Genomic DNA, 19,403 nt, shown 5'->3' on the forward strand with positions numbered 1-19,403 from the left:
CACCTGGTGTTGTAGGTGTCCTGTAGGGCAGGCAGTGTGCATCCAATCGTGTGTTCGGCTGAGCTTTCCACCTTCTGGTAGCTCCTTGCGGTCAGTTGCCGTACCAGACTGTGATGCAGCCCGACAGTATGCTCTTGATTGTGGTCCTGTAGAACACTGAGGGCCGTTGGGGACAGGCTAAATTTCTTCAGCCTCCTAAGGTTAAAGAGTTGCTGTCGTGCCTCCTTCACCACAGTGTCCGCGTGATTCAACCATTTCAGCTCCTCTGAGATGTGTACGCCACGGAACGTGAAGTTTTTAGCCATCTCCACGGCAGCTCTGTTGCATCGAGTGGAGTTCAGTCCCAGGGCTGTGACATTTGCGGTGAGCTTAGATTGAAGACCAGAGCTGTAGTCGATGAACAGCATCCTCACATATGCATTCCTTTTGTCCAGGTGGGTGAGGGCAGTGTGCAGTGCCAATGGCGATTGTGTCGTCCGTGGATCTGTCAGGGCGGTAGACGAATTAGAGCGGGTCGAGTGTGTCGAGGAGGGAGGAGGTGACGTGGTCTTTGACGAGCCTCTCGAAGCACTTTATGATGACGGAAGCGAGTGCTGCTATGAAAGCCTTATAACTGTGTTATGAAGTCATTATGTCGATACAATTCAAGTGAGTTACACGAACAGTATGTCCCTTTATTTAGAATGCTGTATAGAAATGCAGGACAACGTGGTAATACATCACTGTCTTTTTATTTTAGATGGGTAAATCCCATGGATAATGTATGTGTATAAAAAATATGTGATGCCAGCATCAAAAATATAATAGTCTCAGATATGAGACAATTGGTTAATAAATAACTGTACATTCAGTAAATACAACACAAAACAGGGTCATAGGCTCATTCAGATTTAGGGTTAGGGTCAGGGTTCACCCTAATTCAATCACATTCTTCAGTAACAGCACTGTAATAAGGATGTTACAAATGACTGTATATTAAAGAAGGAGAATTTTCATTTCAACATATAAATGAGCTAAGACCAAAGGGAGAGGTAAAGAGCAATTGACCGTATAGAGGGCATTATGTTTGAAAGAATGACGTTACAGTTAGCTGAATCTTAAATACTCAAGTTGAACACAATTCGCAGTCACAGTAGGTTAAGCGTGCTTACCGCAGCAAAAAAACTTGAGTTAAATTGAATACGATAGCACTGCTTTCGAGGAAGGCATTTGTTGTTGCACAGAGTAGGAACTTAGATGGCGGGAAACTTTATGTCAAAGGCGCTGAACCTTTGACCTAAGGAGGAGCAACACTCTGGTTGACCACTGACAGTAGAATCGTAACCGCTCAGGAATCTCGTAGGAGAGGAGGGCCACATCCCAGGCTTTGAGTTGTGTTGGGAAGGAGGGGATGGAAATCTGGGGTAGTGGGCATGCAGTCTATAATGGGGGAAGAAAAGGGGTTACTCTAAAATATGACTCCTGAACATACCACAGTGAATTATCAAAATCCCAAACAGCTTTTCCATGTGTGTTATATTATATAGATGTTCTTTACACACCGTGACTAAGCTAAAACGCTTGGGTACATTGAGCCTATACTCTGATCTATGGTCAGTTACATATTCCCTCACTTATGGATAAGGTTTGGAATTTGAGCGCGTAAGTGAATTTTAGAACTGTACACAGAGTATATTGCGCTACCTACCTGCTGTAGTGCAGTAGAACAGAAGTTTGAGAGATTATGCAGGCCTTTAGCGACCTCTAGTGTCTTGGGAGAGACTGGCAAGCTCATATTGACTCGGGCGTCAATCATCCAGTCAACATGCAGTTTAAATGAGATGAGATCCGTGTAAAGTTGTGAGAGGGAGTCGTTTAGCTGGGAGAGGGAAGAGAGGGCGACAAGGTGTGAATTCCGAAGACTGGGGACTTGACACTGTGTTTTAAACGCTTACATCCTATTTAGTACAACGTCAAAAAAGTTTCTGAAAAGTGTTCCTGGTGAATTTATAAAGCATCGCTGAAGAATTCCTCCCAATAGATTAAATAAACTGAGCAGTGATGGAATACATTTATGTTGCTTTAAGTCACTACATTTATAAAACTTTGTCACTTTCAGACAACTGGCACTGTATACCGCTCCTTGCAAAAGTATTCCGACCCATTGGATTTCTTCACATTTTGTTGTCTTACAAAATGGGATTAAAATGTATTTAATTGTTCTTTTTTGTCAACAAACTACACAAAATACTATGTAATGTCAAAATGGAAGAACAATTATACCAATAAAAAAAATATGACTACAAATTAAATAACTAAAATATAGTCATTGCATAAGTATTTAACATGTTAGGAACACCTTTGACATTGATTACAGCTGTGATTCTTCTTGGGTATGTCTCATAAGAGCTTTGCACACCTGTATTGTGTAATATTTGCCCATTATTCTTTTCAAATTCCCATTTATTTTCATCCTGAAAAACTCCCCAGTCTTTGTGGATGTCAAGCATACCCATACCATGATGCAGCCACCACCATACTTGAAAATAAGGAGGCAGTTACTCAGTGATGTGTTGTGTTGGATTTGCCCCAAACATAATGCTTTTAATTTAGGCCAAAAAGTGTATTATTTTGCTGTGTTTTTTTTGCAGTAATAATTTAGTGCCTTGTTTTTTCAGATCACTTTCAGATCAAGTATCTGTATCGATTTGTGCATTATTGCTGATATGTGGATTAATTGCCATTTTTCTGAAGCAAACATATCTGAAAAACATTAACCAGACAAGTCCCAATACATCTTGCACTGTTTGAGTGAATCAACTTGATTCATTGTCTTTGCATGTTTTTTTGGCCTGATATTTCACTATGTCATTTAGGTCATTATTGTGAAGTCCCTAAAATGTTGTTGATCAATGGAATCATGGTGACATCCCTAAGCAGTTTCCTTCCTGTCCTGCAGCTCAGTTCAGAAGGACGACTGACATCTTTAATGTGTCTGGGTGGTTTAATATATTAAACCATACATCTAATACATCTATTTTCAATGTCTGATGTGTTATTGTTACCCATATACCAATCACTGCTCTTCTTTATGAGGCTTTCTAAAAGCTCCCTGGTGTTTATAGTTGAATCTGTGCTTGAAATTCAATACTTGACTGAAGGACATTTCCAATTGTGGTAAAGGAAATTTTTACAAATGAATCCAAAATTAAAATCTGAAATGTCTTGAGACATTAGCATTAAACCCCTTTGTTATGACTAGCCTAAATAACTTCAGGAGTAAAAATGTGCTTAGCAAGTCAGATAATAAGTTGCATGGACTTAATCTGTGTGCAATAATGGCGTTTAACAAGATGTTTGAATGACCACCTCATCGCTGTACCCCACACATACAATTATCTGTAAGGTCTCTCAGTCGAGCAGTGAATCTCAAGCACAGATTCAACGACAAAGACCAGGGAGGTTTTACAATGCCTCGCAAAGAAGGGCACCTATTGGTAGATGGGTACAAAAAAAAGCATACATTGAATATCCCTTTGAGCAGGGTGAAGTTATTAATTACACTTTCGATGGTCAATACACCCAGTCACTAAAAAGATACAGCCATCCTTACTAACTCAGTTAACAGAGAGGAAGGAAACCACTCAGGGATTTCACAATGAGGCCAATGGTGATATTAAACATTTTACATTTTTTTCCCCCATACTTAACAACTTCCAGAGTTAAATGGCTGTTGTAGGAGAAAACTGAGGATGGATCAACAACATTGTAGTTACTCCACAGTACTAACCTAAATGTCAGAGTGAAAACAAGGAAACCTGTAAGGAATACAAATATTCCAAAACATGCATCTTGTTTGCAACAAGGCACTAAAGTAATACTGCAAAAAATGTGGCAAAGAAATGACCTTTTTTGGTCGCCTTTTGTTTGGGGCAAACCCAACACAATATATTACTGAGTACCACTCTTCATATTTTCAAGCATGGTGGAGGCTGCATCATGTTATGGATATGCTTGTCATCAGCAAGGACTAGGGAGTTTATTATGATAACAAGAAAGGGAATAGATTTAAGCACAGGCAAAGTCCTAGAAGAAAACCTGGTTCAGTCTGTTTTCCAACAGACACTGGGTGACAAATTCACTTTTCAGTAGGAAAATAACCTAAAAGGCAGGGAAAAATATATACTGGAGTTGCTACCCAAGACAACGTTGAATGTTACAGAGCGGCCTAGTTACAGTTTTGACTTAACTTGGATTGAAAATCTATGGCAAGACTTGAAAATGGCTGTCTAGCAATGATAATTAACCAACTTGACAGAGCTTGAAGAATTTTTAAAAGAATGATGGGCAAATATTGTACAATCCAGGTTTGCCAAGCTATTAGAGACTTCCCCAGAAAGACTCATTGCTCTAATCACTCCCAAAGGTGATTCTAACAGGGGGACTCATGGGGTTGAATACTTATCTAATCAAAATACATTTGTTTTATTTCTTCCACTTTGACATTGCAGACAAGAAATGGCAATTGCATCCATTTAATTCCCACTTTGTAACACAACAAAATGTGGAAAAAGTCAAGGGATATGAATATTTTCTGAAGACACTGTAGTTATTTAGAGAGAGCATGCAATAAGGACTGGACTTAAGTAGATGCATACATACCTTTAATGAACTGAGGTGATTGGCCGTGTGCTCCATCTCGGGAAGAGAGTCTAGATTGTACTCCGTAAGCTCCATACCGCCGAACTCACTTTCACTCTAATTTAAGAGGACATGGATAAGAGTTCAATTGGATGGCCACAGAACGAGTGTATGTTGACTAGCAATGACTGTGCTGTGCCTACCAAACTATGGTCAACTCACTCACCTGTAGATTCCTTGTCAGCATCTGCAGGCTTCTCATTTGCTGGACCATCACTGTCAGATGGGCACAGAGGGGGCACTTTTGGGTGGGGCGTGACCACGAAAGGACAAGCAGCCGGGCTAATAGCAGCAACAGGAGGAGAGACTGTGTGGAGTCCAGGCACACTGCAGAGATAAGAAATAAATCATAATTTTAGAGAGCTACATTAAACGAGGCATTGGATCAGTGTTACATTCAAGATCACAACATTTATCAACAATTCAAAAAAGGTTTATTATTCAAGAATTGCTAAGTGGTGGTACCAGACCACATGGTACCAGACCACATGGTACCAGACCACATGGTACCAGACCACATGGTACCAGACCACATGATGGTAGGCCTACATTTGAGTGAGTGGACACACTGATTGGTTACCACGTAACAGGTTTTTGTCTTCCCAGAGAGCAAGAAACCATTATGGAAACAGATATTTATTTTATCTTGCCCCCCCACCCTCACTTTGGTGTAACTTGCCTTTAACATGAGATGCCATATGCTGCCATGAACGGGAAATACATAGACCTGATAGCTTCCAGTTGAAAAAGAGGTTGTGTTTGGAAAAGGGGTCATCCAATCAGCATGGAGTGCAACGGTTTCATCATTGACTCATCAAGCCGACAACTTCAAAGAACCTTTTCTAGACTATGTGGTTATTGCTAGCAAGCATTATGGCTCTGAATCAGTAGGCTAGTGATTCATTTGATGATATCCAATCACGGAATGACAAGCATTGATGCCAACTGTTTTCTTAGCCAGCAGACTGCAACCAAACCTTCAAAAGATCACCAACCAGAACTAAACACGATATTGCAGTTGAAGCCAAGTCATTGATGATGAATGCTGAGTATGTTGTGGTAGACATCTTACATTCCATGTGAACATGAAGGAGTGAGATGGAATCTGTCTGAGCTACATGTTGATGATCAGTACATTGCCAGTAGAATAATCCGGTAGCAATTCTTACTGTTTTTCTTTTTCATTTATAATTGTCAATGTGTTTCTATGGGTTATAGTAGTAAAGGCCAAATTCAATGTTTTATCAAATAAAAGACACCTAAAGGGGTCCTAAAATTCTAAATCGATAACTTATCCATCTTAAAACAATTCCAAATATTAGGCAACTCCCCCCACCCCCCCCCCCCCCCCCCCCACCCCCCGCTTAGAATTTTAGAGGTTAATACTTGGAACACTTGCTTAAGTTTAGAAACAACATTCTGTACTTATGTTACATGTTATGTTATATGTTACATTTAGCCAAGAGAGTTACCTTAGAGGTCACCATTTCCTGTGCAGTCATTTCTTTGAAAAATGTATGTCCCTTTTGCACTGTCAAAAAGCTATTCCTGACCCAGTATTTATACTGTACAGCTGATTCAGAAAGCGCTGCACTGAAGTTTCCCGTAGCCTTGGGCTGACCTAACACCCCCATGTATTTGAGAAATTCTGCACACGTTGCTGCTTGTAAGTGCACAGCTTTGTCTACGTACAGTGGAACAGTATTAGTCTAAGTTCCGTTTCTGGAAACCTGTCGTTATAGTGCCTGCCTGTATCACTCTCCTAAGTAGAATAAATAGCAAAATCACATTTTATTTGTCATATGCACCAAATACATCTGGTAGACTTTACCATGAAACGCTTGCTTACGAGCCCTTCCAATCGATGCAGCGTGAAGAGCTGACTAGTCAGTAGTTTTAAATATTTATTTATTTGCTTATTTGTTTCCACTTTGCCCAAATCATGTCTTAAATGGATTGTGTTGGTCTCAAACTATTTAGACTATTTTGGTTTGAAATATTTTGGTGCTAAATGGTGGAGACTGATTTGCGTGAGGAATTGGTCCAAAAGTGCTCGTGTGGATTGCGGTCACTCCTTTTCCATAGACTGCTTTCAAGATAAGGAAACAAATATCAAAATATGCAAAATCGCTGAATTATACCTTTAATCAGAATTGTTGGCAGGTTACAAAATGTATACCCCCCCCCCCCCCCCCCCCCCCCTCCTGCAGGCACATTACATCCCCAGTCAATAGTGTAGTATCAGAAATACTTACATTTCATCGTCACCCCAAAATCCAAAAGTTGTAAATAAACTGTCAGCAGCCCCAATCTTTCATCCCCCTAAATGAGTTCACAAACCCAAACGTTCTCTTTTATAGAATGTGTACGATGACACATCACCTGAGTCACCCTCTCCATTCATAGAAGAACTCCCCCGCAAGCCCCCTCTCTCCCCCTCCCAAAACACGGCTGTTCACTTTCTTTCTTTGTTTTTCATCATACCGGTTGGTTTTTTTATACCAGTTGGGTTCTTTGTACTGGCTGGGTTCATTACACTGGTTGTTTGGAGTCTTTATACTGGTTGGGTTCATTACACTGGTTGTTTAGGGTCTTTATACTGGTTGGGTTCATTACACTGGTTGTTTAGGGTCTTTATACTGGTTGGGTTCATTACACTGGTTGGTTGGGGTCTTTGTACTGGTTGGGGTCTTTATACTGGTTGTTTGGGGTCTTTATACTGGTTGTTTGGGGTCTTTGTACTGGTTGGGTTCATTACACTGGTTGTTTGGGTTCATTACACTGGTTGGTTGGGGTCTTTATACTGGTTGGGTTCATTACACTGGTTGGTTAGGGTCTTTATTTCTGGTTGGGTTCTTTACACTGGTTGGTTGGGGTCTTTATACTGGTTGGGTTCTTTATACTGGTTGGGTTCTTTACACCGGTTGAGGTTTTTATACTGGTTAGGTTCATTACACTGGTTGGTTAGGGTCTTTATACTGGTTGGGTTCATTACACTGGTTGGTTAGGGTCTTTATACTGGTTGCGTTCTTTACACTGCTTGGTTGGGGTCTTTATACTGGTTAGGTTCTTCATACTGGTTGGGTTCATTGGTTGGGTACTGGTTAGGTTCTTCATGCTGTTTGGGTTCTTTATACTCGTGGGGTTCATTGGTTGGGTACTGGTTGGGTTCTTTATACTGGTTGGGTTCTTTATGCCAGTTGGGTTCTTTATACTGTTTTTTATACTGATTTGGTTCACTGGTTGGGTTCTTAAAACCGGTTGGGTTCTACTGATTGGGTTCTCTTATCAGGCCTTTCTTTGGAATAATCATGGGTTTGAAAAAGTGATGCAATCAGACGCTAAAAAAACTGTCCCACTCTGTAACTCTGATATGATGAGCTGCAGTCTCTCTAAAAGAGATGATTCCAAACTAATATTTATCAGATATGTTTGATGTTTGAAATGGTTGCTAAGTAGTGATTCCTTTTTATCTGAGTTTTATATCATTCTCCTCTTTTAGTGAATTAGGTAATCCCACAAAAGTAGTTGCACTGACCCTATGTCCCCACTCTGCACCCGACACACACCCACCCAACCCACTCTGTAGCAAGTACTGTCAGATCTCCCCGCTAGCATTCTGCCTGATGTTGTTTAATGGATGGACACAAACGGATAGAGACTCAGACAGAGCAGACAAAGGAGATGAGCATGCCATGATGTCATCAAAGATCTGCCACTTCCTCCCCTAGTGGGAAATGGGTTGAAGGGAGGGGCCCAGCTAGCATAGAATGTTCCTGCAACGTTCTCTAAAGGTTCTCCTTCATTTCTCCTTCGGTTCTTTGAAAAATTACTTTCACAGAACATTCTAGGAACATTGTGGAAAAGTAATTTTTCTAAGAATTAAAGAAGTAACTTTAGGGAACGTCGCTATTTTGGTAAGGTAGAAACACATTGTTCTGAGAACGTTCAAATAACCTCATAAAATAACATTATTAGAACTTTCTTTACACGGGTCATGTGAAACCACGTCAACCCAGGACCTCCACATCCAGCTTCTTCACCTGCGGGATTGTCTGAGAACAGCTGATGAAACTCAGGTGTATTTCTGTCTGTAATAAAGCCCTTTTTGTGGGGGAAAACTCATTCTGCTTGGCTGTGCCTGGCTCCCAAGTGGGTGGACCTATACCCTTCCAGGCCCACCCATGGCTGCGCCCCTGCCGATTCATGTGAAATCCATAGATTAGAGCCTAATTCATTTATTTTAATTGACTGATTTCCTTCTATGAACTGTAACTCAGTCAAATTGTTGAAATTGTTGCATATTGCATTTATATTTTTGTTCAGTCGTTTTTATTCCCCGCCCCCCCAAAAAAATATTGAACTCTCCTCTACAAGCCACATAGAGCTGCTATCAAGATGACGGATGGCATTGGAGAGGTTGCACAGAGAGAAATGTTTACAGAAAGGAAGCGATTGGAGATTATGGCGGAAAAGGAAATAAGGAAGAAAGTGAAGCGTATTATGAATAAACATGGAGTGGAGGGGATGGCGTTGTGCTTCTGAAAGATCTGGTGAAGGAAAAGATGGGCAAGGGAAAGAAAGGAGAACAGTGGAAATGGTTAAGAGGGAATACGGAATGAGGGATTTTGCTGAACTTTTGGAAGAACTTGAGGAAATTGAGAGTGACGAAAGTGAGGATCAATTATATGTGGTGGCATGTGCAGTGATGACTGTCGAGAAGACGTTGAGTGTCGAGGAAGGTTGAAGTCAAGTGCAAAAAGAAGCATACGTGTTCCAGTAGCTCAGAGATTGAACCTAGCGAGACTGTTGATGAAGTTCCTGCAGTGAGGACTGCCGAGTTCGGGCCTCGGTCTGTAAAGGTCTGTGTGTGCCAATCATATTGCAGATTTCTCCGAACCCATTTTATAAAACAAATTGATAACTGAAATTATAATTGTGTATTAATTGTTCATATTTAATTGTGTAATCCTGTGTGTGTGTGTGTTCCCAACTTTGTAACCTTCGGAGAACGTTCCCAGAACGTTCCTAACTTTGTAACATTCAGAGAACATTCCCAGAACCTTCATACAACCAAAAGAGAACATTCAAAGAACATTAAGAAAACCATATGATTGGTCCTTTAGGGAACATCGGTGCAACGTTCAGGGAACGTTTCCACAACCTTCGGGTAACATTCCCAGAATCAAAGTTTGTTATCTGGGGATGTGTCAAAAAAGTGATGTCAGATCACGCCCTGCTTCATCATTTCCCCTCCTCCGCCCACCCACTCCTCTACTTTCTTTCCTGTTCATTGATGGAGGCAATGGAATGTGTGGAATTTCAAGAGAGAAGGCACGGTAGAATAACATTAAGAGATTTATTCAACTGATTATGGCCATTATAATCCTGACTGACACAACCCACAACCCCCTGCATGGTTCAACATAATCTACAGAGAAGAAGACAGAAATACATTGATGATGCTGAACCACAAACCAAAAAGATTAAACTACAATTTAGTACTACACTACATGGTCAGAAGTATATGGACACCCCTTCAAATGAGTGGATTCGGCTTTTTCACCCACACCCGTTGCTGACAGGTATATAAAATCGAGGCATCAGATTCAAATATATAATATCATGTATTTTGCGATAGAAATATACAGTACGATCTGAAGAAAAATAACAAGATGAACATTTTCCATACAACAAAGTTAAAATGCAAGGGTCCAATCTGGATCTGTTTTGCCATGTGGTTTCAAGGAGCAGCTCTTTCACTTCTTCTGCCAGAGTGAGCTTCACCTTGGGCAGCCCTGGTCATCTGTCAAAGGAAGACATTGCAAATACACACACACACACACACACACACACACACACACACACACACACACACACACACACACACACACACACACATACATGCGTGCACACACATACACATTGACGATGTTTGACTTAACTCAGTGGTGTAAAGTACTTAAGTAAAAATACTTTCAATTACTACTTAAGTAGTTTTTTGGGGTATCTTTACTTTCTTTACTTTTTATATATTTTTTAACTTTACTTTTACTTCACTACATTCATAAAGGAAATAATGTATTATTTACTCCATACATTTTCCCTGACACCCAAAAGTACTAGTTACATTACAATACTTAACAGGACAGGAAAATGGTCCAATTCACACACTTCTCAAGAGAACATCCCAGGGGCCTCATTTATAAAAAATGTTCTTAGATTTATACTTGAACTTAGTCATAACATCATTTCCGACGGTGTGCTTACGTTCGATACATAAAAGATACTGAGCATAAAAAACCTTGCTACTCAGTTTCTAAGAAGCCCATTTGTAATTTACGCACCTGTGATCTATAAATCTCAAATGAACTTCAAATTGACGGCACCTGAACGTGCCTTATAATCAGCGATTTCCCCTTATAGAATGCTAGCACAAATAAAAGTTTAGTCAGGAATAGCCATGGACCAAAAGAGAAAAGCAAACCTTTTGGAAGACGAGATCACGGCGATGGTAGAGGAGATTGAAGACAGGCAACACGTATTATTCGGTGGACTAAATAGTGGGTTGACAAACAAAGTCAAACAGGTAGCTTGGGAGCGTGTCGCCGCTGCAGTGAACGAGGTGGGGCAGCAAGACAGAACTGTGGCTGATGTGAAAAAGAAATGGTCTGACCTTAAACTGCAAGGGATAAAAAGAATAGCCCTACATAACTAGCCGGAAAATCACCTACCTCAAGTCTAGACTTTGCGTAGAGATAAGATCATTTCCATGTCAAAGTAAGGTTTTATAAATAACTACTTATACTTGGTTTTCTGCGTAAATCATACTTAAGATCAAAATTGATCGTAAGTCCGTTTTTTAAATGAGGCCCCTGGTCATCCCTACTGCCTCTGATCTGGCAGACTCACAAAACACAAATGCTCGATTTGTAAATTGTGTTGGAGTGTTGGAGTGTGCCCTTGACCATTCGTAAAAAGAAAATAAAATTGTGGTGTTTGGATTGCCTAATAGAAGTAATTTGAAATGATTTATACTTTTACTTTTGATGCATAAGTATATTTTTTGCAATTACATCTACTTTTGATATGCAATTATATTTAAAAACAAATACTTTTAGACTTTTACTCAAGTAGTATTTTACTGGGTGACTTTCACTTTTACTTGAGTAACTTTCTATTAAGGTATCTATACTTTTACTCAAGTATGACAATTGGTTACTTTTTCCACCACTGACTTTACTTAATTCAAATTAAAGCTCACACATAAAACAGTTAGCTTAAATAACTACAAACTATGACATTCTATGTTGTTGTGAGTTCATATTAGACATCTTTCATTATAATCACCTGGAGTTGGTCATAGTCAGAGCTGATGCTGGCGATCGTTAGGTTAGTGTACGTGGCGTCTCCTTTCTCTGACAGCTCTAGCTGCTGCTGGAATATCGAGGAGAAATAATTGTATTTAAATGGAGGAGTTATATCTTATCCAACAGACTATCAGTCTCAGAGGTATCAATACTACATCAAATGTAAAATGAAATAGGAGCCTTAGTGTTGCACGCTTTATACAAAACCACAGTGAATTTGGTCAAAGATTCAAGATGTGTATTAGTCATACAGAGAATTGTTAAAGCTTTGACGTAGAATCTTTGACGTAGAAACACTTTGTCTCTGTATCGTATCATACTGCATCATCTACTGCCAATGCCTTAAAATTGCTCAGTTAATTAAACAGAATATTATGAAAATGAAAATGTTCCTCTTACTTTCAGTCTTCTGGACAGACTTAAGGGAGGAAAAATGGGGAACTAGGGTTAGAATAAAGTGGATGGGAAGAGTCCTTCTATAAATGTATTCCTAAACTCGATGGGCGTGAACACGTAAACAATGATACCTTTTATATTTATACACAGCCACGGTGACGGTTAGAACATAGAGCGACACCATCACTCCACAAATGATGTAGGGGACCATCACGGAACATTGGCCACCTAAAAACAATGGTAATAGAACATTGGTTTTTAAAGTTTACTATTCATTTGTTGTCCGTTTGTCTTGAGTGTTAACCATTTAAAATAGAGATTTAATGTTCACTTTTCAACAAGGGCACTTTTCAACAAATAAAATTGCACCCTATTTCATATAGTGCACTATTAGGTCAAATGTTGTGTATTTGTCATAAAGTGAACAAAATGATTTACTTTCGAACTCCAGAGGCATGACCTTTGACCTTTGTGATCCCTTCTCGTTGTGGGCCTCACAGAGGTACAGCCCGCTGTCTGCCTTGCTGACCAGGAGGACCAGTGTCTGCCCATTAGCCTTCCAGGTCACCTGCCCACTGATGTCTTTGTACCAGGAGTAGCGCTCCACTGGTGGGTTGGCATCACTCTGACAGGTCAGGGTCACTGCCCTCCCGTCGGGCACAGGCCCAGATGGGCTGGACAGGGCTACAGTGTTTTTAGGAGCATCTGGAAGACAGAATCCACACAGTTAAATCAACTTTCTGTGAGGTACGTGAGCTCATTTTGATATGTGAGATTAAAAGCCCGTTTCCACAAGGGAACGTTCGTCATGTGAGTGTCAACGAGCGTGCGAACGATAGAAATGTGTGATGGAGTGTATTGGTGTGAATGAGAGAAAACAGAAGAAATAGATTGAGGTCTCAGAAGTGTGCTGGAAGGTTGCCATATTATTGAGAAAATGATCCAGAAAGCACTATTGAGAAGGTACACATGCAGTGTATGAGGATGGGAAGAATCACTGCATAGGTATGCATAGCTAACTGGCTGCTTATTACCTGCATGTTTAACCAGTTCGTTTTTTTATGCCCTGTGCTCTTTGATACTGTTTAGCACTTAACAGTATCAATTATCTATCAATTAACTCATGTTCACAAACAGAATGAGGAGATTCCTTGGTTTCATTGTATAACTACACTACTGTTTATAGTTGTGGTCATATGGTTGCCTGTATGGTCATATGATTATGGTTGTTGTGGTCTCTCACAAAGAACATTGAGGGTCAGGTTCCCCTGAGTTGTCTTGGTGGTGCTCCCTGGCTGCAGTGTGTAGCGGGCAGAACATCTGACCAGCAGCCCGTGATGGAGGAGGGAGGCGGTAAAGGTAAGGGTGGAGGTCATGGTCATGAGCCCATCTATACCCTCCTGTAGCTGGCTCTCGACACTGCCACCCAGCCCAGAGGTCCAGATCAGAGAGGGCGGGAACGTAGGACAGGGGGCAGAGGCAGAGCAGCTCAGTCTAACCAGCTCCCCCTCTGTGATGCTGCCCATAGGGGTTAGTTGGGGTTTGGGTGGGGTGTCTGGAGGTAATAAAGGTATGTGGGGGGGAGAGAGAGAGAGAGAGAGATATAATCAATAACAAGACAGAACGAGGCCTGGGTAAAGCCCAATGACATACCGTATGGGGCAACCAGGTTTAAATCAACTCTGCTTAGAACATCACTCTCTTTTTCATGTTAAGCAGTGCCGGCTCCAGGCATAAGCGATATAAGCGGTCGCTTAGGGCCCCCTACCCAAAAAATGACTTTCTGTTGAGAGTCAGAATAGTAGAATACACAAAGTGCAAGGTTGAATTTTTAAAATTTAAATTCTGCAGTTTTTCTCTTGTTTTGTCAGTCACTGACAGTCACTCAATTAGCCATCTCAGCTAACAATTTTTGGTTTGGTAAGTTAGTCTTGCCAGTTATCTACATTTTTTGTAATCTTAGCTGAGCATGCAGGGGCTCAGGGGCCCTGACCTCCAGGGGGCCCCCATTGATTTTGTTAGTCACTCTCACTCAGATATCATTAGCATGGCATAAGTCATGGCAAAATGTGTACAATTGCATGAAATTTGTTATAAAATGTATCTTTGCCCCATGGCAACAATGTGTAGAGCTGCTTGGTGAGGGGGCCCCTCAACCAAATCTTGCTTAGGGCAACCAAAAGGCTAGAGCAGGCCCTGGTGGTAAGTATTTAAACCTGTGTTTGCTGTTAGTATTCACAAGAGTTCAATGTAGTCCATTTGTTAGAATGTTTAGCCCTCAATATTTGTTTTAATTGGAAATCATAAATATCTTAGGTAAGGTCAAATTCAGTGTACCTGTACGACTGATATGTACTCCTGGGTAGAAAATATACTTGAGGCGATTTGTTCCAGCACATTCCAGCCTGAAGATATATGTGTCATCATATCCTGCAGGGAAACTGTTGAAAAGAGTGGTGCAGTTCTTGCTCAACAGATTTCCCACCATCACTCCCTTTATGATGTTTTGGGCATCCGTTTGGGCTGAGCTCAATACTATATTTCCCCCCCAAATTTTTTTAGACCAAAGCCAAGTGGGTGTGCAGTTTTTCAAGTCAGCATCAAATGCAGCAGGGATCTCAAATCTACATGGGACCAGTAGGCAGGATCCTCCAACAGCCACAATGCTTTGGGGCATCCACAGACTCCACTCTTGGCAGAGTGCACCTGGAGAACACAGCACCATCAAGAAACACTGAACAGCAAAACCTGGACTCGGGGATACGCACAACATATCAAATGTTAATCTGTCTCCCTCCATTTAATATGATATGTTACGTTTCGTATGCTATGTATTCATTTGTGGATGTCCATCATCCATTTTATATGATACAGTATGTTACGAATTTGCAATACTGATGACATGTTACGAATTCCACTTTGTTGTGGCAAACGTTAGCTAGTTGGCTGTGTGGGCTAGGGTGGGGTTAAGGTTAGGGTTAGGAGATATGGTTAGGTTAGGGTTAGGGGGAAGGGTTAGCTAACATGCTAAGCAATTGCAAAGTTGCTAAAAAGTAGTAAATAATTGAAAGGTTGCTAATTAGCTCAAATGCTAAAGTTGTCCTTGATGTGGACCTAGACATTCGTTCGAACCTAGACATTCGTGTTATACGCCTACCCATCCTCACCAACCAACCTCCCTCCTTTCGTTTTTGGCTAAAGTAATCTTCTGTCTTACGTAACCATACCAAACGTAACATATCATTAGTCATTTGAGTGTCACATATTCACATTTACTATGTTACATTTACTCTTTGAGGCCAGGCTGAACAGCAAAACACATTTGTCTGCACACACACACACACACACACACACACACACACACGGACACACGGACACACACAAAGGTTTATCAATCTCACACACACGTGTCGAAACACCCAAGTACATATTGCAGAGATGTCATCATTGTCATTAAGTCAAAGTGTGTACAGGTTAAGAGGGAAGTGCAGTGCGCACAATCAGGAAGAAACTGACCTTTCAACAGAAAAGTGATGATCGCAATAAACCACAGACACATCTGTGATGTTGTTGAGATGCCTTCCACAGTAAGAATACACCTCAAATAAACATAGAGATAGAAAAAGTAGATCAGAATTAGACAGCTATGGATAATCTGTACTGAACGAAAATATAAACCCAACATGCACCAATTTCAAAGATTTTACTGAGTTACAGTTCATATAAGGAAATCAGTCAAATATAATATATATGGATTATATGGATTTTGGATTTCACATGACTGGGAATACAGATATGCATCTTTTGATCACAGATACCTTAAAAAAAAGGTAGGAGCATGGATCAGAAAAAGCAGTCAGTATCTGATGTGACCACCACTTGCCTCATGCAGCGTGACACATCTCTTTCGCATAAAGTTGATCAGGCTATTGATTGTGGCCTGTGGAATGTTGTCCCACTCCTCTTCAATGGCTGTGCAAAGTTGCTGGATATTGCGGGGAACTGAAACACACTGTTGTACACGTTGATCCAGAGCATCCCAAACTTGCTCAATGGGTGACATGTCTGGTGAGTATGCAGGCCATGGAAGCACTGGGATATTTTCAGCTACCAGGAATCGTGTACATTATCATGTTTCAACATGAGGTGATGGCGGTGGATGAATGGCATGACATTCGGCCTCAGGATCTTGTCACGGTATCTGCATTCAAATTGCCATCGATAAAATGCAATTGTGTTCATTGTCCGTAGTTTATGCCTGCCCATACCATAACCCCACCGCCACCATGGGGCACTCTGGTCACAACGGTGACATCAGCAAACTGCTCACCCACAAGATGCCATACACGTGGTGTGCGGTGTGAGGTCGGTTGGACATACTGCCAAATGATCTAAAACGATATTGGAGGTGGCTTATGGTAGAGAAATTAACCTTAATATCTCTGGCAACAGCTCTGGTTTACATACAGTGCCTTGCGAAAGTATTCGGCCCCCTTGAACTTTGCGACCTTTTGCCACATTTCAGGCTTCAAACATAAAGATATAAAACTGTATTTTTTTGTGAAGAATCAACAACAAGTGGGACACAATCATGAAGTGGAACGACATTTCTTGGATATTTCAAACTTTTTTAACAAATCAAAAACCGAAAAATTGGGCATGCAAAATTATTCAGCCCCCTGTAGTTAATACTTTGTAGCGCCACCTTTTGCTGCGATTACAGCTGTAAGTCGCTTGGGGTATGTCTCTATCAGTTTTGCACATCGAGAGACTGACATTTTTTCCCATTCCTCCTTGCAAAACAGCTCGAGCTCAGTGAGGTTGGATGGAGAGCATTTGTGAACAGCAGTTTTCAGTTCTTTCCACTGATTCTCGATTGGATTCAGGTCTGGACTTTGACTTGGCCATTCTAACACCTGGATATGTTTATTTTTGAACCATTCCATTGTAGACTTTGCTTTATGTTTTGGATCATTGTCTTGTTGGAAGACAAATCTCCATCCCAGTCTCAGGTCTTTTGCAGACTCCATCAGGTTTTCTTCCAGAATGGTCCTGTATTTGGCTCCATCCATCTTCCCATCAATTTTAACCATCTTCCCTGTCCCTGCTGAAGAAAAGCAGGCCCAAACCATGATGCTGCCACCACCATGTTTGACAGTGGGGATGGTGTGTTCAGAGTGATGAGCTGTGTTGCTTTTACGCCAAACATAACGTTTTGCATTGTTGACAAAAAGTTCAATTTTGGTTTCATCTGACCAGAGCACCTTCTTCCACATGTTTGGTGTGTCTCCCAGGTGGCTTGTGGCAAACTTTAAACTACACTTTTTATGGATATCTTTAAGAAATGGCTTTCTTCTTGCCACTCTTCCATAAAGGCCAGATTTGTGCAATATACGACTGATTGTTGTCCTATGGACAGAGTCTCCCACCTCAGCTGTAGATCTCTGTAGTTCATCCAGAGTGATCATGGGCCTCTTGGCTGCATCTCTGATCAGTCTTCTCCTTGTATGAGCTGAAAGTTTATAGGGATGGCCAGGTCTTGGTAGATTTTAAGTGGTCTGATACTCCTTCCATTTCAATATATCGCTTGCACAGTGCTCCTTGGGATGTTTAAAGCTTGGGAAATCTTTTTGTATCCAAATCCGGCTTTAAACTTCTTCACAACAGTATCTCGGACCTGCCTGGTGTGTTCCTTGTTCTTCATGATGCTCTCTGCACTTTTAACGGACCTCTGAGACTATCACAGTGCAGGTGCATTTATACGGAGACTTGATTACACACAGGTGGATTGTATTTATCATCATTAGTCATTTAGGTCAACATTGGATCATTCAGAGATCCTCACTGAACTTCTGGAGAGAGTTTGCTGCACTGAAAGTAAAGGGGCTGAATAATTTTGCACACCCAATTTTTCAGTTTTTGATATGTTAAAAAAGTTTGAAATATCCAATAAATGTCGTTCCACTTCATGATTGTGTCCCACTTCTTGTTGATTCTTCACAAAAAAATACAGTTTTATATCTTTATGTTTGAAGCCTGAAATGTGGCAAAAGGTCGCAAAGTTCAAGGGGGCCGAATATTTTCGCAAGGCACTGTAACTGCAGTCAGCATGCCAATTTCTCGCTCCCTCAAACTTGAGACATCTGTGGCATTGTCTTGTGTGACAAAACTGCACATTTTAGAGTAGCATTTTATTGTCCCCAGCAATAAGGTGCACCTGTGTAATGGTTATGCTGTTTTATCAGCTTCTTGATATGCCACACCTGTCAGGTGGATGGATTATCAATGCTCACTAACAATGATGTATACACATTTTTTGGCACAAAATTTGAGAGAAATAAGCTTTTTGTGCTTGTGGAACATTTCTGGGATCTTTTATTTCAACTCATTAAACATTGGACCATAATTAAACATGTTGCGTTTATATTTTTGTTCAGTGTAGGTAAATAGGTAAAAATACTGGAATGTTTAGCATTTGATTCTAAGTAGCAATTACTTATGAACACCGTAACTACTGTTTAACTGACATTCCATTACATTTTTTGCTACAACTGAATTGTTTATCAGTGCCATTTTTCCAAAACTCAATTTGAAATTTAAAGAGGTAACACATTTCCACGTCAATACAATTTCTAACTTTCTCTACGATTCAAGTCTTCAGTATTGTGATTCAATATTTGTGAATGAGATTTGGTGGAATTGTGTTTATTGGGTAATGCGTTCGAGATACTCTAAATGTGTCTTTTAGATGAAATCATGAAAAGGCCTTACCTGTAACTGAGTGAAAGAGATCATGGATATTGAGATCGCCGATATCTCCAAAATGGCTCTGGGTGTTTAATCAAGCAAGATGCTGTCTTTTCTTTTATATGCATTGCGAAATAAAGGAAATTGTCCTCGTCACACCAAACCCTGCTCTTAAGCAAGAACAAACGTCAGAACAAAGAGGATGTTTTC

General features: G+C 40.6%; 2 protein-coding genes across 3 annotated transcripts; both read right to left on the bottom strand.

Moving 5' to 3' along the window:
- Positions 1 to 1,096: 1,096 nt before the first annotated feature.
- On the bottom strand, positions 1,097 to 5,170 carry LOC139391959 (interleukin-11-like). Its single transcript, XM_071139565.1, has 5 exons — positions 5,161 to 5,170; positions 4,847 to 5,007; positions 4,642 to 4,737; positions 1,688 to 1,858; positions 1,097 to 1,419 (listed from the first exon to the last, which is right to left on the bottom strand). Exons 1-5 carry the CDS (start codon positions 5,168 to 5,170, stop codon positions 1,255 to 1,257), a joined length of 603 nt encoding a protein of 200 aa, XP_070995666.1. The 3' UTR covers positions 1,097 to 1,254.
- Positions 5,171 to 10,027: 4,857 nt separating this feature from the next.
- On the bottom strand, positions 10,028 to 19,369 carry LOC139392247 (sialoadhesin-like). Of its 2 annotated transcripts, none has more exons than XM_071140095.1 (9): positions 19,218 to 19,369; positions 15,963 to 16,045; positions 14,784 to 15,152; positions 13,690 to 14,001; positions 12,885 to 13,151; positions 12,578 to 12,674; positions 12,450 to 12,468; positions 12,031 to 12,117; positions 10,028 to 10,486 (listed from the first exon to the last, which is right to left on the bottom strand). In XM_071140095.1, the coding sequence occupies exons 2-9, from the start codon at positions 16,003 to 16,005 to the stop codon at positions 10,424 to 10,426; spliced, it is 1,257 nt and encodes a 418-aa protein (XP_070996196.1). In that variant the 5' UTR covers positions 16,006 to 16,045; positions 19,218 to 19,369; the 3' UTR covers positions 10,028 to 10,423. The 2 variants fall into 2 exon arrangements, with proteins under 2 accessions (XP_070996196.1, XP_070996195.1); XM_071140094.1 differs by having other exon boundaries at positions 15,963 to 16,458.
- Positions 19,370 to 19,403: the final 34 nt, after the last annotated feature.

This window comes from Oncorhynchus clarkii, chromosome 32 (genome assembly GCF_045791955.1).
Source record: "Oncorhynchus clarkii lewisi isolate Uvic-CL-2024 chromosome 32, UVic_Ocla_1.0, whole genome shotgun sequence".
Taxonomy (NCBI): domain Eukaryota; kingdom Metazoa; phylum Chordata; class Actinopteri; order Salmoniformes; family Salmonidae; genus Oncorhynchus; species Oncorhynchus clarkii.

Coding starts and splice junctions, on each gene's coding strand:
- LOC139391959 (XM_071139565.1), bottom strand. Junction 1,859..4,641: donor ATCACCTCAGTTCATTAAAG/GTATGTATGCAT, acceptor TCCCTCTCCCAG/CTAAACGACTCCCTCTCACA. Junction 1,420..1,687: donor GTTCTACTGCACTACAGCAG/GTAGGTAGCGCA, acceptor CCCCCATTATAG/ACTGCATGCCCACTACCCCA.
- LOC139392247 (XM_071140094.1), bottom strand. CDS start 16,131: ATGTTGGGTTTATATTTTCGTTCAGTACAGATTATCCATAGCTGTCTA. Junction 13,152..13,689: donor CCTGACCCTCAATGTTCTTT/GTGAGAGACCAC, acceptor TCTGTCTTCCAG/ATGCTCCTAAAAACACTGTA. Junction 10,487..12,030: donor CTGACTATGACCAACTCCAG/GTGATTATAATG, acceptor TTCCTTTGACAG/ATGACCAGGGCTGCCCAAGG.